The 14,986-nt window shown below is 37.3% G+C and overlaps 1 protein-coding gene across 1 annotated transcript in view; it reads right to left on the bottom strand.

Annotated features, from left to right (window-relative positions):
* The window catches only part of Nkain2 (Na+/K+ transporting ATPase interacting 2), a 701,515-nt gene extending 686,612 nt beyond the window's left edge, over positions 1-14,903 (bottom strand). Inside the window, 1 exon segment of the mRNA XM_013035107.1 lies at positions 14,698-14,903. Within this exon segment, the coding sequence (XP_012890561.1) occupies positions 14,698-14,751 (54 nt within the window). The 5' untranslated portion in view covers positions 14,752-14,903.
* Between the last annotated feature and the right edge of the window lie 83 nt (positions 14,904-14,986).

Here is a 14,986-nt window from a genome sequence, read left to right on the forward strand (position 1 = left end):
GGCTAGTCAGAGAGGAGCAGGCACTAATGTGTGTCCTGGCTCGCTGCCAGCAGGGGATAATTGCAATCTGGCCAACCTAAACTTCCACTTGTTTTAAGTGAATACAGTAGGCTCCTCCATTCCCGTCTCTATTTCACTGTGCACTGATATTTTCTGGAAGAAACAGATGAAAAACTCTTTGACCCTTAGCAACATGGGTTACCTGATCACAAGACTTGCTGTAAAGCTACCACATCCAGAAGAAACGTGTATTTGAACAAAACCTGAACTCTTATGATACCTCCATTCTTCCTCTTCCTCTTTCCCCAACCTTCCCATTCACCTGGATATTCAGAAGATTCAAGTACATCTTTGGCTGAAAGACGAGCTTTTCCTCCATCTAGTTTTAAGTTTAAGGGTTCACATGTTTCTTTGTTTTTGCTTCTCTGTTTGCTCTTTTGTTCTGTTCTGTCTTAGAGAAAAAGGCATGATATATGAATTGATCTCTACATTAATATGAGCTAGAAAAGCATCTTCAAGCCTGGTTCTCCCACAGCAAGGTAATTTTAAAGTGAAAGATTTAATCATGAAACCATCAAGCCAAAAGGATCTTTAAGAAGTCATGTAATTTTTTCCTTCAGACATGCAAATTGTAGTCCACCAAAAGACTGTGACCCAAAGAAACCATGCTTGATCATGAGAAGTTATGCAGCAGATAGGATAATTTAAAAGATAAATCTCTACCGTTTTACTAAACTTCTCTGAAAATAACTGGGCTTTCTGGTAAATCAGGATATCAAATATTAAAATGCTTGCTAAATATTCCAAGCTTTGCAATCACCTAAGAAATATTAATAGCTTAAATGGTTTTCAATTTTAAGTTGCTAAAGAGCATTGGTTGAGTGATGTGTGTGTGTGTGTGTGTGTGTGTGTGTGCCTATGTGTATCTGTGTTTTTAAGTACAAGTAAAACTTTCTAAATTCTTTAGTCTAAAAGTGATCATTTTTAATTAATAGCCATAATATTCTTAGTTTACCCAAATATTTTATTGCATTAAAAGCTTATAGCTTGATCTGAAAACTTCTCTTCATTTTAATATTTATAACTAGCTCACAATTGACAGTACTTAGCATTATTAAAAACTTCTTCATAAAAGACTTCTCAATTCAAAAGAATGATACTATATGCACATTTTTAATACAACACCACATTTAGGAAAATATAAATTAAAAGTATTCAATAACCAAAAGTAAAGTCTTTCCAGGCACTGAAAGAAAGGTGACATTGACTGGATCTTAGATAAAAATCCACCTGGCTCTCACTAAACTGAGCAAAACAGCCAAGAATGCTAAAGGCTTGGTTGAGCACATAATTGACCATAAAAAGAAGCTTTCAACATTGCAGCAGATTCAACATTGCCTTCCAGCTGATATTTCCACAAATGCTTACTCGGCAGCATCTTTCCTAATGAATGTCTCAACCTTCCTCCCCAATCTCTCTTTTCCCTCTTCTTTGTCCCACGAGTCTTTATAGCTACTAATCCACTTGCTTCTCTTCACTAGCTTAGAAACACTGAAATCACCTACAGTATTTTCTAAATGTCTAGATTGTGAGGGTGTTTCCTTGGTGATTCTATTTCCATAAGTGAATTGGCTGAGGGAAGGTTGCTAGTGCTGACTTAGTGAAAAGCTAGCTCCAGATAATTCTGACACAGGTCCAGGTGTCCTTGCTGTGACTCATAGCTCTACAGGGTCCAGGCTCAAGGCCATTCTTTCCACTCATGATTCCTCTATTATCCTCTGGACAGTCAAGATCTGTGAGGAAGATCACCTCTTATTAAATTCCAAGTGTTCTTTTCAGCTCCTTGCTTCATCTCATCAGATCTCAACAAGGGTGTGAATTCTCAATTTGGTAATGTCTAGAAACATTCTTGATTGTTGGCCTTGGGTGTACATCATTGACAAAGAATGTGTGAGACTTGAGATAATACAAAACATTCTGCAATGCATCACACAGTTGCTCACAAAACATCAAGGTGGCCAAATTTGAGAAAATCTGTCTGTAAGTCTATCTTCCTTCCAGAATCTCTCCACTCACATATTCCTTCAAAAAATATGGCCATTGATGCCAAATCAATCCCCAACCCACCTAGATCCTTCCAGATTTCTCCCACAGTTTTTCTTTTGCAGTTCCACCTGCTTTAACTAACTGACCCCAAGTTCTAACCACTATGTACAAGCAGCAGAACAACCTTGTTCTTTCTCCACTGTGGTCTTCTTCAGTCTCTTCTGTTTGGTGAGTCATACCAAGGACACCTTTCACATTGTCTGTGATTACTTAACTCAATTGTTGCAACACTATTTAAGTGTTCGACTTATCTTTTTAAAAAGGCTACAAAATAGGGACTTTACTTCAGAAAGTAAAGATAGACCATAATGGTCCCATCCACATGATAACATACTTACCTGTCCTGATCTTATTTACAATATGTTTAACTGTACATTGAATCCCAAAAGGAACCCAGTACAGTTAGGCATTTTTAAACATTGTCATATGAAGTACTATAACTTTTGAATACATAATAAATATCAGTTTGAAATTTAAACTAATCTTGAATTGTTATACCCACTAGATATTAGATGTATGTTAGAAAGATGACGTCACTTTGGTTAGATCATATCCTAGTTGCAAAATGGTAGAAATACATACTTAATTTATTCAGCTCATGTTCATTATGCCATTCATGTATAGCCATTTTATAAATCTTCCTTGATGAAGCTAACTTAGTAATTACTTAATTTCCTCCCACTACTCACGTTTTAACCCATTCACTTAAACGTGACGACTATAACACAGGTTAGGAAACAAATCCAAATAAAAGTATTCTACTCCACTTCCCAACACCTTCGTCAGGGCCCCATATACAATTAGCACTCAGTTCATTATATGGAATATTTGTATTCACACGATGAAAAAATTAAAATATGGGCCCCCCAATAACACTGTGAATCTTCAAGTATTCAACAGAAGTAGTTTGTATGTATAGTATGTATTAAATCATTATATCAACATCAAAAATCCATTGAGATGTATTTATCTTAATTTAAGGGGAAAAATAAGTTACTAAATTGTGGCATTTAACAAAACTTGAGCAGCAACCAAGTGATAATAATCACTTTGTTCTTACAAAAAGAAATTAAACGTTAATAGATCTCTATTAGGGATTAAGATACAAAACCATTGTTATAAAATTTATACTTACAAAATGTAAACTGAGTTTAGGCTATATGCCTGCTGTTAGAGAATTTCTCCTGAGAGGAAAATAAAGTTATTTCAGGACAGTCTGTAAAATAATAAACTGAGTGCTGTATCTGTAAAAGCTAATTTCGGAGCTTCACAGCAAAGTTCTCAACAAAGGCAAAAAGATATTCTGGAGGATATGAATTCATTAATCCCCATAGAACTTCACAGTAACACTTATTGTTTTAAGTGGAGTAGTACTTACTAAAACTTATTGTTTTAAGTGGAGTAATACTTGCTTTTGAACTGTGAGATGTCTATTCAAGGTCCCTCCATGCCCAGGACCATTGGTAGAAAAAGGAAGGAAGCCTTTACCAAAGCGAACAGGAAAGCAAGATAATAAATGCTATGGAATGACCAAAACTTAACTACCATCTTTGGGCTGAATAAAGTAAACCCACATTTTATTAGAATGGACAAAAGTAAAGCTCCATTCATTTCTATTGATAAAAGAAGTCCATAATCCTATACATAGCTCTAATGTTTTAGAAAATCACAAGCCATAGTTCCACTATCATCAACTTTGTCCTCTCGTTTTATTAGAGAAGAAAAGAAAGTCAAAGAGCTCTTTCTATACCACCTGTGTATTATCAAATTGACAATAGCTTCTAAAGTCTTCAAATACATAGCTTTCTCCCTGTTCCCAATAACTCGAGTTAAATATATCTACAGACCCCATTTCCACTCCTGCACATCAAGCCACTCAAATCAAGCAAAGAGGTAGCTACTGAATACACTATCCCACATACAGTGCATTATCTCTAACCTGTGTGGTAATGAGGGAGACAGGTCAGACTCACTGTATCCACAAGGATAAATTTTGACCCCAGGAACATGTTCCCTCCCACCACAGTAGGTGCTGAAACTAAAATGGTACACAGCACAGCCTTTCTGGAAAGACCACAACCACAGAAGTTAACCCATCGCCAGGAAATAGTTTTCTTTACCCATTGGCACTTACAGAAATGCTTCCCGCTTTTTTCCCATGGTATCTAAAAATAATACCCTAGGAGTTCACGTTATCTATCTCCTATGGCTAGAAGCCCCCTCTAGAGAATACAATCAAATAAATATCAACCACAACTTCCGACATAGCAATGACCCCTCTATCGTTTGACACATAACTGTCAGTTAAAGAATCTGAAATAACTCCTTATGCCATTGTGTGGCTAGCACAATACAAAGACTTCAGTGAACAAAAATAGTGGGTACTGGTTTGAATATTCCCTGCCAAACTAAGACCCATTTGTTTCCAAAGAATAAAGCATTGTCAGGGGTTTTAAATGTGTTACTGTTTTGGAGTTTATGCATTGATTAGAAAACAAAAGTCAGTATGAGGACTCTTCACCACCTGCCCTAAAAAGGGAAACAAGGAGGAGGATTGACACTGGAGGAGCCAGCTCAGCTCTGCATGCCAGATAGATATGGCATTCCTCAGCCACTGCTTTCAAAAGGAAGTGCATCTGTAGACGATCTCTCCATGGTTCTCTGACATGCCAACTATCCTGCCACAACTACTCACACATGGCAAGTTCTTCACAACACCAACCACTGAACCCAACTGAAGTCCAAGTTAAAGTCTCAAGTTTGTTGTATGGAACGTAATTTCCAGAAACTCAAGTGAATATAACACCAGTAACAGCCAAGTACCTGCAAACACGATTTTTGTATTTAAAAGTTATTTTAAATTATCTTTAAGTCATTGTATAAAGGAGTTGTTAATTGGCATTAACAAAGCAGTTTATGAATACAATGTATCTTGATCGATGTCACCCCTTTCAATATTCTGACTCTTCTCTCCCCTATCCACCCCTTCCTTCCATCAGTCTTCTTAATTTTGTAGGCTATCCATTGGATACTTTACTGCATTCTTCCCCTTTTCATCTCTTCATTTGTCTACCCTTTCCCTGTCCCAGCCCCCACCCATTTTGGGTACCCTCTTCAAGGTGTGTACTTTTGCTGAAATTTGACTTTGGCTTAATATTTGATATTCTTAAATGTATTCCTATATTAGTACTATTAGAAATTTGCTTACCAGGGTGCTTCTGTTCTGGGTATTAAAACTTTATTATTTTGAACAATCATTTTATATTATATTGCATCCTTAGTCTAGATTAATAGTTCACTGAAAATTGTTTCTCAAAGCTTTAGTTGCATGAAAGATAAGTAGGGAATATTGCTAAAGGATAGGTCTTCAGATAATTGCAAGCACTTTGTAAACCTTAGCTGTGTTAAGTGGAATTAAGCAAGAGTTTCTTTAATGTTGGATTTATTGGCCATTATATATTATATGACCTCAGAGGTGAGGAATGAGAGTTAGTGGAATATTTTGAGGGGCAGGTTTCTATTAAATCAACTTTAGAAATACTTTCTGAGGGAGGATGCAGAGTGGTTTGTAAAATGCACATTTAACTCTTAATGAATACTTAAGAAGGATATATATATATATATATATAATATATAGTATGCTATTTTACCTATGCTAAACTACTTTTACTTAATGTTATGACCTCATTTATATAGCTACTTCTCCCCAGATACAGGTGGAAGAAGAGGAAAGTATGTATATCACATATAAGCTAGCTGTTAATACAGTGAAAATTCTTCTAGGATGAAGGAACTCCAAAAGGTTATATCATTATGAACTTCAATAATGTTGACTTTAAGTACAACCTCAGATGCTTTAAAGTATCCTGGAACACAAATGAGTCAGGAATTATTTGTCCTATTTTTGAAATGAGAAAACAACACCCAAAATTATAAATGGCAGTGCAACACCAAAGCACCAGACTTAATAGAGGAAAACCTGACTTCTTAGTCCAGCTCCTTTCCAGAATACTCCCTCCTTCTCTCCCAGGGATGTGCTTAGCCCAAGTAGGAGCTATTCCACAAACAGACTGATGGCTCAACTAGTACAGAAAGGCATTTAAAGGATCTGGTCCCATTTCAGGATAACCAGGCACAAGGGTTTTGTTCAGATTCTTCTACTTCCTTATTCACTGCAAAGACCAAATGCTGTTAAAGAAGTCTTTCTTCTCTGTGTCTTACTTAAACTTTGAATAAGACAAGAGTAGATGTCAAAAGTAGGTACACTAATCTAGAAGAAAAATATGCTTTTACATTATTAACATGACAAAGGGAGACAAAATGAGCTAATTGCCTAATTGGATTGGAAATTTTCAAAAACAAGTTTATGTACACCCATGTGACAATATTAAGTAGAGACTTAAATACTAGTTCCAAAGTTCTCAAAATCTTGTTAAAAACTAGCAATATCACTGTCACCTGAGAATTTCTTAGCAATACAACATGTCGGACCTATCCCCAAATCTAACAACTCAGAAAACTGGGGATAGTTGCCAGAGACCCCTGTTTAAAAGCCCTACAAGCAATTCCTACGAACAATCAACTTTAAGAAGTCATCTCTGCTTTATCAATGGGTATTTTAAATTTATTTATTTAAGGTCTTTCCAATAACAGAAATTTTGGTAAGTCTTAATCATGATCCACATAGACTTCATATTTGTGTAATTCAAATAGCAACAATCCATTAAGATTATTCTGACCATTCATCAGAGATCAGTTAAAAAATAGGAAATTTTAAATGGAAAAAATAAATGTTTCTTTTTCCTACAGGGGTGATTTTATACATAACTATCAACATTCCAAGCTATTACTGAGTAGAACTTTGTCAATAGCTGGATAGAAATTCCAGCATCTGAAACATTGTTTTCTGGTCACAAATAATGACAGAAACACAGCCAGGGATTCTTTCTCTTGTTTCAGAGGATTGGGAACAACTGAACTCTAGTGGGAAGAGCAAGGAACACTTACTCTGCAAGAAGCGGCCTTGTCTTATACTCTTTCATTCTCTAGTGCTTACACCAGCAGCTTCTATTTAAGAACCCCTCAGACTACCTGGGACAGCCTGACCTAACTTTGCCTCTATGAGCCTAAGTAATCCTGTGTTGACCATTATGGTACCATAGAATTAACATAGGGAAAGTTCCTTGGTCAGCAAGGCCAATAAAAAATACTGAAGCACTTCCTGCTACATAGAAGGGACTCAGTAAGACAAATGTTGTATGGAACAGAAACATAGGCTCAGAGACAGGCCTAGAGTTTCACAGACCTTGACTTGAATGCAATCTCTCTCCCTTATTAAGCAGGGGACATCTGAAAAGTGGTAATTGTTTGGCTTCTCCATTTCCTGTCTACAAAGTGGGGATATGTTACTAAAGGATTACTAAAGAAGATTCAGTGACAAAACATCCACTTATTTATCATTCAGGCTGCTAAATAATAAGGTTTTCATTAATGTTTATGTATTTTACTAAGCTAGATTTTTTAAAATAAACCAAACTAAGCCAGGTGCTAGTGGCTCATGCCTGTAATCCTAACAATACAGGAGGCTGAGATCTGAGGGTAAAAATTTGACGTCAGCCCTGACGGGAAAGTCCATGAGACTCTTATCTACAATTTACCACCAAAAGCCAGAAATGGACCTGTGGCTCAAGTAGTAGAATGCTAGCTTTGAGCAAAAACACTCAGGGACAGTGCCCAGGCCCTCAAGCCTCAGGGCCAGCACACAGACACAGACACACACACAGACACACACACACAGACACACACATACATACACACAAATATGTGTGTGTGTATGTATGTATGTATGTATTCACATACATACATACATCAAACTACCAAAATGCAAATATTGCTAAAGCAATTTATTTCAAAATTTAATTTTAAAATGGCATTTTTGAAATCAAGGTGAGCATGTGATTCATAAGTACTTTCAGGGGCTGGGAAGGTGGCTCAGTGGTAGAGCGCTTGCCTTGCATGCCTGAGGCCCTGGGTTCGATTCCTCAGCACCACATAAGCAAAAAGAAAAAAAGCCAGAAGTGGCGCTGCGGCTCAGGTAGTAGAGCACTAGCCTTGAGCTGAAGAGCTGAGGGACAGTGCCCAGGCTCGGAGTTCGGGCCCCACGACCAGACCAAAAAAAAAAAAAAAAGTACTTTCAAAAGTAAAAAGTATTAGCATTAGAAAACATTCTATTCCTATTCAAGGTTGGAAAACCAAAAGTCTACAGTTTATATGATAGTAAACATTTCAAATCTCCTGTCAATTACAGCCAATGTTTGTTTCAGAATCTACAGAAGGGAAATAGAGCTTCCAGGAAAATGAAAAAAGTAACTCCTTCAGACACTAAGAGCTTCTATATCAGAACATACCTGAAATACTAAAGAAGAAGAAAAAGGTTGTTAATTTTATTCTTCTCCCTAATCTAATGAAAAAATATATGAATTTACCTTGTTCCTTCATGATTTTCAGATGGTCTTCAATTTTGGGAGGAAATTCTACAAAGAAAAAAGCTTTACATAATTGTATTTCCTTGCCATAGAAATTAGGTGTAAATACTACTTATTTCTAGAATTACTGCGGCGAAGGAGGGGAGATAAAGGGTTCGTACAACAGCATATCTTTTTTTAAAAATATTTCTCATTGTTACTATAAAGGTGATGTACAGAGGGGTTACAGTTACATGTAAGTTAATGAGTACATTTCTTTTTTTTTAACAGTTTCATTTCTTCCCTCATTCCCTCTCCACTCTTTTCTCCTCCCCAAGTTATATGGTTCATTTTCAACATAGTATCTAGTGAGTATCAGCACTGCATTTGTTCACCCTTTGTCCCATCATTTCTGAGCTCCACCTTATCCTTCCGAGACAGATAAACTTACATACAAAAGGTACAGAAATCGGGGCTGGGAAGTTGGCTCAGTGGTAGAGCACTTGCTTTGCATGCCTGAAGCCCTAGGTTCGATTCCTCAGCACCACATAAGCAAAAAGAAAAAAGCCGGAATTGGTGCTGTGGCTCAAGTGATAGAGTGCTAGCCTTGAGCTGAAGAGCTGAGGGACAGCGCCCAGGCCCAGAGTTCAGGCCCCACGACCAGACCCCCCCCCAAAAAAAAGGTACAGAAATCAAAAACAGCAAAAGCAAAAACAAAAAGCAAGCCCAAGGGGGGGGGGAGACCTGTAGTTACAACAGAGTATCTTGATGGCCTAGATATGTGCTCTGTAACACTGTCAGTGACAAGTCCACATAAGACCACAACTCTACTGTGGACCTAGCGTGGGTAGGTTGTACCACTGGGTTTGTATAAGTATATGCTGTGATATTCATGTAATGACAATGATTCCTTTCTTAGACTCCTTTATCAGCATATGTTCTCATCAGTAAATATGTTACTATTTTACTGTATTACCAAAAGCAACGATTTCACTGCCAAAAAGGTATGGGAGACTTCATTCTATAGGCAGAACAAAATGAGAAGAAGTATTTTTCCTATGTGTGTGTTTGGTTTCGTAAGTCCACATCAAACACAGTATGAAAATAGTGTAGTTTAATTATAAGTAATCATGACTTCAGAATTACAGAAATAACAGTCCTAGGCTGCTTGAAATTCTACCAAATAGCCTAACTTGAAAGCCAGTTTTTAAATTTTTAGTTACTACATGTCCATACTGTTGTTAAATAAAGTTAGTAGTATAATTTACTGAGGCTGGGACACAGGGCCTCATGCTCTCAATTCAGCTTTTTCACTCCCAGCGAGCGAGTGCCCCTGTCCAGCCAGCCTCCCTCCCTCCCTTCTACCCTCCCTCTCTTTCTTCCTTTCTTTCCTTCCTTCCTTGCTGATTAACTTAAGATAGAGTGTTGCAGAGTTTTTGACTAAGGTTGTATTTTTTTTTTTGCCAGTCCTTGGACTTGAACTAAGGGCCTGGGTGCTGTCCCTCCCGAAGCTGCTTCCACTCACAGCTAGTGCTCTACCACTTGAGCCACAAAGCTACTTCCAGCTTTTTCTGAGTAATATATTGGAGATAAGAGTCTCATGGACTTTTCTACCTGAGGTTGGTTATGAACCATGAACTTGAATAACTAGGATTACAGGCATGAGCCACCAACACCTGGCCTATGGCTGACTCTGAACTACCTCAGACGTCAGCCTCATGAGTAGGTAGGATCATAAGCTTGATCCATTAGCACTTGGCCCATTGTGAGATTCTTACCTAGCAAAGTAGAAAATCCAGCCTGAAAGTAAATCAGCACGAGAGAAAGAATGAGGGGGGATATCCATTTTCTTGTCTGGGCCACTGCCCTAGCATACCATACAAGGGATGCTACACATCCTTTCATTTGAAAAAAAAAAAAAAAAAACAAGAAAAAGCTCTACTGGAGTCAAGTTTACCTATTCCTGACTAAGTACATGTGGTAATACAAGAAGTTGTTACCTGATTTGTTAACCAGAAAATAGAGCTGGAGTATGGACAGTGGAAGGAATTTCTACCTTTTACCCTGGTAAACAAAGTAGGGCAAAGTAGGCAAAGTAGTGCTACATTGTCATGGAAGGGTGAATTACAAACAAAAGCATGCCTCATACTACTTCATAGAGAAGTAGAAAACATTATGAAAAAGAGTTATTTTACAGGTTGGTAACCTGATTGCATATTTCTAGTTTGTAACTTTCTAAAGTACTGCATGAGTCTTCTCCAAGAATCAGATCCATTAACAATGTCAAGATTTCATCAATGTGAACTTCAAAGTACTCAGAGCAGAGGAAGCTATCACTTATAAACTTTCGAAGAACTGTCAAAAAGAACCACAAGATTCTACCTGCACTCTTCAAGACTCCTTCGTGTTAAGTGCTTTAACTTCTAAATAGTAACCAAATGTCAAACAAATCACAGAAATCACAAGTTTACCTATAGCATTTCATAATTATAATTTCTTTCATTAAGTCTCTCTACTTGTGGTGACTTTAAATACAAGTCATATACATAATAATTGTATCATCCAAAGCTACCAGTCATTCTTTAGTTTCCAACGTTTTGCCACTGGGAGCAATACACACGCGTACTAACCTAATTGTTAGCTGCACCTGTTCCGAGTAAGCAATATTTCAGAAAGGAGATGCGTGATAAAAATACCATGCTCTTGTCTTAATCTGTTGAATGTAAATCCAGATTTTTTCCTTCAAAAGCTGATGCCACATACGCTTTGTGCCACACAAGAGTTTGATGTGCAAAATGTGGGCGAGTTTGAGCTTCCCTACTTGACAACAAAGCTGTCTTTAGAATCCAAAATGAGTTCTATTCTTCTATATTGTAACTGGGTGATTTTTTTTCCTTGCAAAATACCACATTACTTTTTTCAGCATTTGTATACTCTGATTCAAATAAACACTGAAAAAGATGCCAAACTCTTTCACAAGATGCTGAAAGTTGTAAATAAGTTAAATTGCTCTTGTCCTATACTACTAAATAAATCCATCACTGAAAATTCAAGTGTAAACATTTTGGGAACTCTGAAATCTTCAGTTTCTCAGCATTAAGGAGAGCCATGGCAAATAGAAGTTTAATTTCTTGAGAGTATGAGTTTAAATCCCAGATTCTACCCATACACCCAATCTGCTTTCAGAAATCTCATCCCTTTTTGAAGAAATCACCCTAAAATCCAAGACTAGCATAAGTATTTAGTTCATATATTTCAATTTATATTATACATGGACAGTTTTTTTCATAAATTGGAAGTTGGCTATCATATCTAATGAACAGAATTCTAATTTATTGTCTTACAAGCTTATTTTCTGACTTAAAAATATATTTATCTCAATGATTAGCTTGTCAAATAATATCAGTATATTCAAAATAATTAAGGGCAAAGATATAGAATCCTGACCAATCGATCCCTCCGAAGCATTGGTCTCTCTCCTTCACTGGTTAAATGACCAAAATATTGTATCTGCTCTGAAAATAGTCTGATGCATGATGCCTATTACTTCTAAAATACCCAAAGATAACTTGTATTTTCCTAAGATTACATCAAAATTGATGTAGATATACATATTCCTTTATTTAAAATGCAAACATACTATCTGTAGGCTTGGAAGATAATGTTTTCAGAACCTAGTAAAGTTATATAATAAAATATTCTTATCTTAGACTATTTGTGAGATTCAATAAGTTCAATTAATTTAAGACTTTTTCATACAACTACAAAACCAAAAGGTAAATATTGTAATAACTCTGAATATTTTAGAAGGGAACAAAACTGAATGGCTTATGTCAGCCATTGGTATAAAGGTAATAACTTAGTCTGAGAACCTGGTTTATTTGTAAGAACAGTCTTGACTAACAGCTAAAAGATTCATAAAGCCAAAAGAAAATATCTAAAGCACAGGTAACATATATACATCCACCTATATTTCAGTCCACATTTCTGCAACTAATAATTGCACAAGAGGTTTTACTTATTTATAAGTAGTAACAATTGCCAAGAGTTTCTGAAGTCCTTCCACCCTATCAACAATTAGATTTTCTTTGTCCTTTGTTTTTTGTCTGAATCTCTGTATTAACATGGCTGCTAATTGTGTTAGCATGGTAGCACATACAATGTGAGGAGGGAAAAATCACATCACACTTTTAAAGTACAAGATACTCTTTAGGATTCAAACATTTGCTTGCTAAGATTCATGCTCCTGTATTACAACTACTTCTATTTTGTTAAAGAACTTAGATGGCAGAGTTTCCTTTCCATAAGTGAGATAGTAGTTCTCTACTGCACCACTGCATGCATGTATGCATGTGCACACGCACACTTGCACTATTGGCCAAGTGTGCACACGCATGTGCACGCACACATGTATGAACACACACACCTTTACACGCATCGTGCTCCTCTGTATATCTAGTTTCTCGTGGGTATGCTTAGGTTTTTCACATTTTTCAAGTTCTTGAAGAGTTTGCATCCATCACACACAGTGCCACTGATGTAATATCTACACCCTCCTACTCCAGTAATAAAGCCCTGAGAAACTACATGATTAAGGGCTAACTGGTGTCTTTAAAGCATGAAGTAGAATAAGAATGCTCTAACTCACTCACTGACTCTCAGTTTTAGGCTTTTATACTGTGAATTAGAAAATGCAACCTCTTCTGTTTCATATATAGAAATAAGATTGTTTTGAAAATGTTTATACAATTTAAAAACCTTGCCCTATATGGGTAGTTTAACAAAGCAAACTTTTTCAGTGTGTTGGTCAGCTTTATCATTGGTGGCCAAAAAAAACCCTTTATTGCAAAAACTTATATAAATCTCTAGCAGAGAAAAATGAACTGATTTACACACCCCAGAGAAAACACAATGTTCTTGAAATTCTATCTATAGTTCTATCTTCTTCTTACAAACAATTGCATAAGTACACAATTCTCAGTTCAAAATACACATCACCAAATAACTCCTGAGAAAGAAGAACATCTTGAGAAAACATACCACAGAAAGCACTGCTTTTGTTAAACATTAAACAGAACAACAACAAACACTTGTGGACTTCGTGGTAAGTGACAACTGATGACACAAACTTGAGGAATTCTATCAGTCTTAATAAGTCCTTGCAATTTTTAACACTTCTTTCTGATTGGACTTTCACAAATCTCCTTCTGTCTTATGGTTCCATCAGCTTCTAGGAAACCTCCTACTTCAGATTAACCATTTAACAGTGCTATAATTTTCTGTATTCCCTCCTCAGCTCTCCTGCCATCCCCCTTAGAGACATGACATTTTCCATGATTGGCTTCTTGTCTCTGCAACTGTATAGCATTCCTTAAAAAGTACATATAATTCTCCATCAGGGATCAGACAACAGTATCTATTTCAGAAGTCGTGGCATGCATAACGTCTGAGCTTCTTTCTTCTATCTGTAGTGATTGTTATTTAAAGGTTATTTGTTCTGTTCATAGCTGTGGTGTCGGTGAGTTCATCTAAGTAGTCCTCTTCAATCCACATACTTTCTAAACTCAATGTGGCTTCTTAATCGCATTGCTCTAAGAATATCACTGCCCTACATAGTGTTTTATCAGAGCATGGTAATTATAAGCAATATATCCTTAGAAAAACAACAAGTCAAGGAAGAAACAAAGACACCAAACTAAGAATATAGAAGAGAAATCTGAATTTCTATATTTCTTTATAACACCTGTACAGTAAAAATGTACGTGACGATCTCGTTGTTCTATCAATGGGGGTGCAAAGGGTAAAGAAACAAGACTTACACCTTGCTTTGCTTTAAAATGAAATCAATCAATCAATCAATAAATGTAACAAGTTTAACCCGCACCTGCCAAACTGTCTTTAGAGGGACAGAAATAGATGAGGGGCAGAAAGAAAGGTTCACCTCTCCTGTCCCCACCGTGCGTCTCCCTGAAATCATTTTAAAGAGAAGCAATACATCTGTCACCTCTGTTTTTCTTTTATCTTTTTTTTCTTCCGTCCTCATCAAAGGCAGACCCTGTCACTGCAACTCCCCAGCCCACTACCTCAAAGACACATTACCGAATAAGAGGACCCAAGTGTCACTTACCAGTTGCATGCCACAGATAAAGATCAGCGTGCACCTGCCACTGCAATAACCCATGGTTTCCGAGACCCCTGCCACCGCCAGACTGTCCCGCGTCGGCCACCGTCGAGCCCCCACTTTATCCAATCAGATCGCGGGGAAGGACAGGCAAACCTGCCGAGGGGTCGGGGGCTCCGGGCTGGTGCTGCCAGCGTCCTGGGAAGGGACAGGCATTAGGACCTGCTGGCGCGGCGGCGGCGGCGGCGGCTCCAGCCGCGCCCGCCGCACATACCTTCACTCGCTCGGTGCACAC

The sequence above is a fragment of the Dipodomys ordii genome, unplaced genomic scaffold, assembly GCF_000151885.1.
Source record: "Dipodomys ordii isolate 6190 unplaced genomic scaffold, Dord_2.0 Scaffold204, whole genome shotgun sequence".
Taxonomy (NCBI): domain Eukaryota; kingdom Metazoa; phylum Chordata; class Mammalia; order Rodentia; family Heteromyidae; genus Dipodomys; species Dipodomys ordii.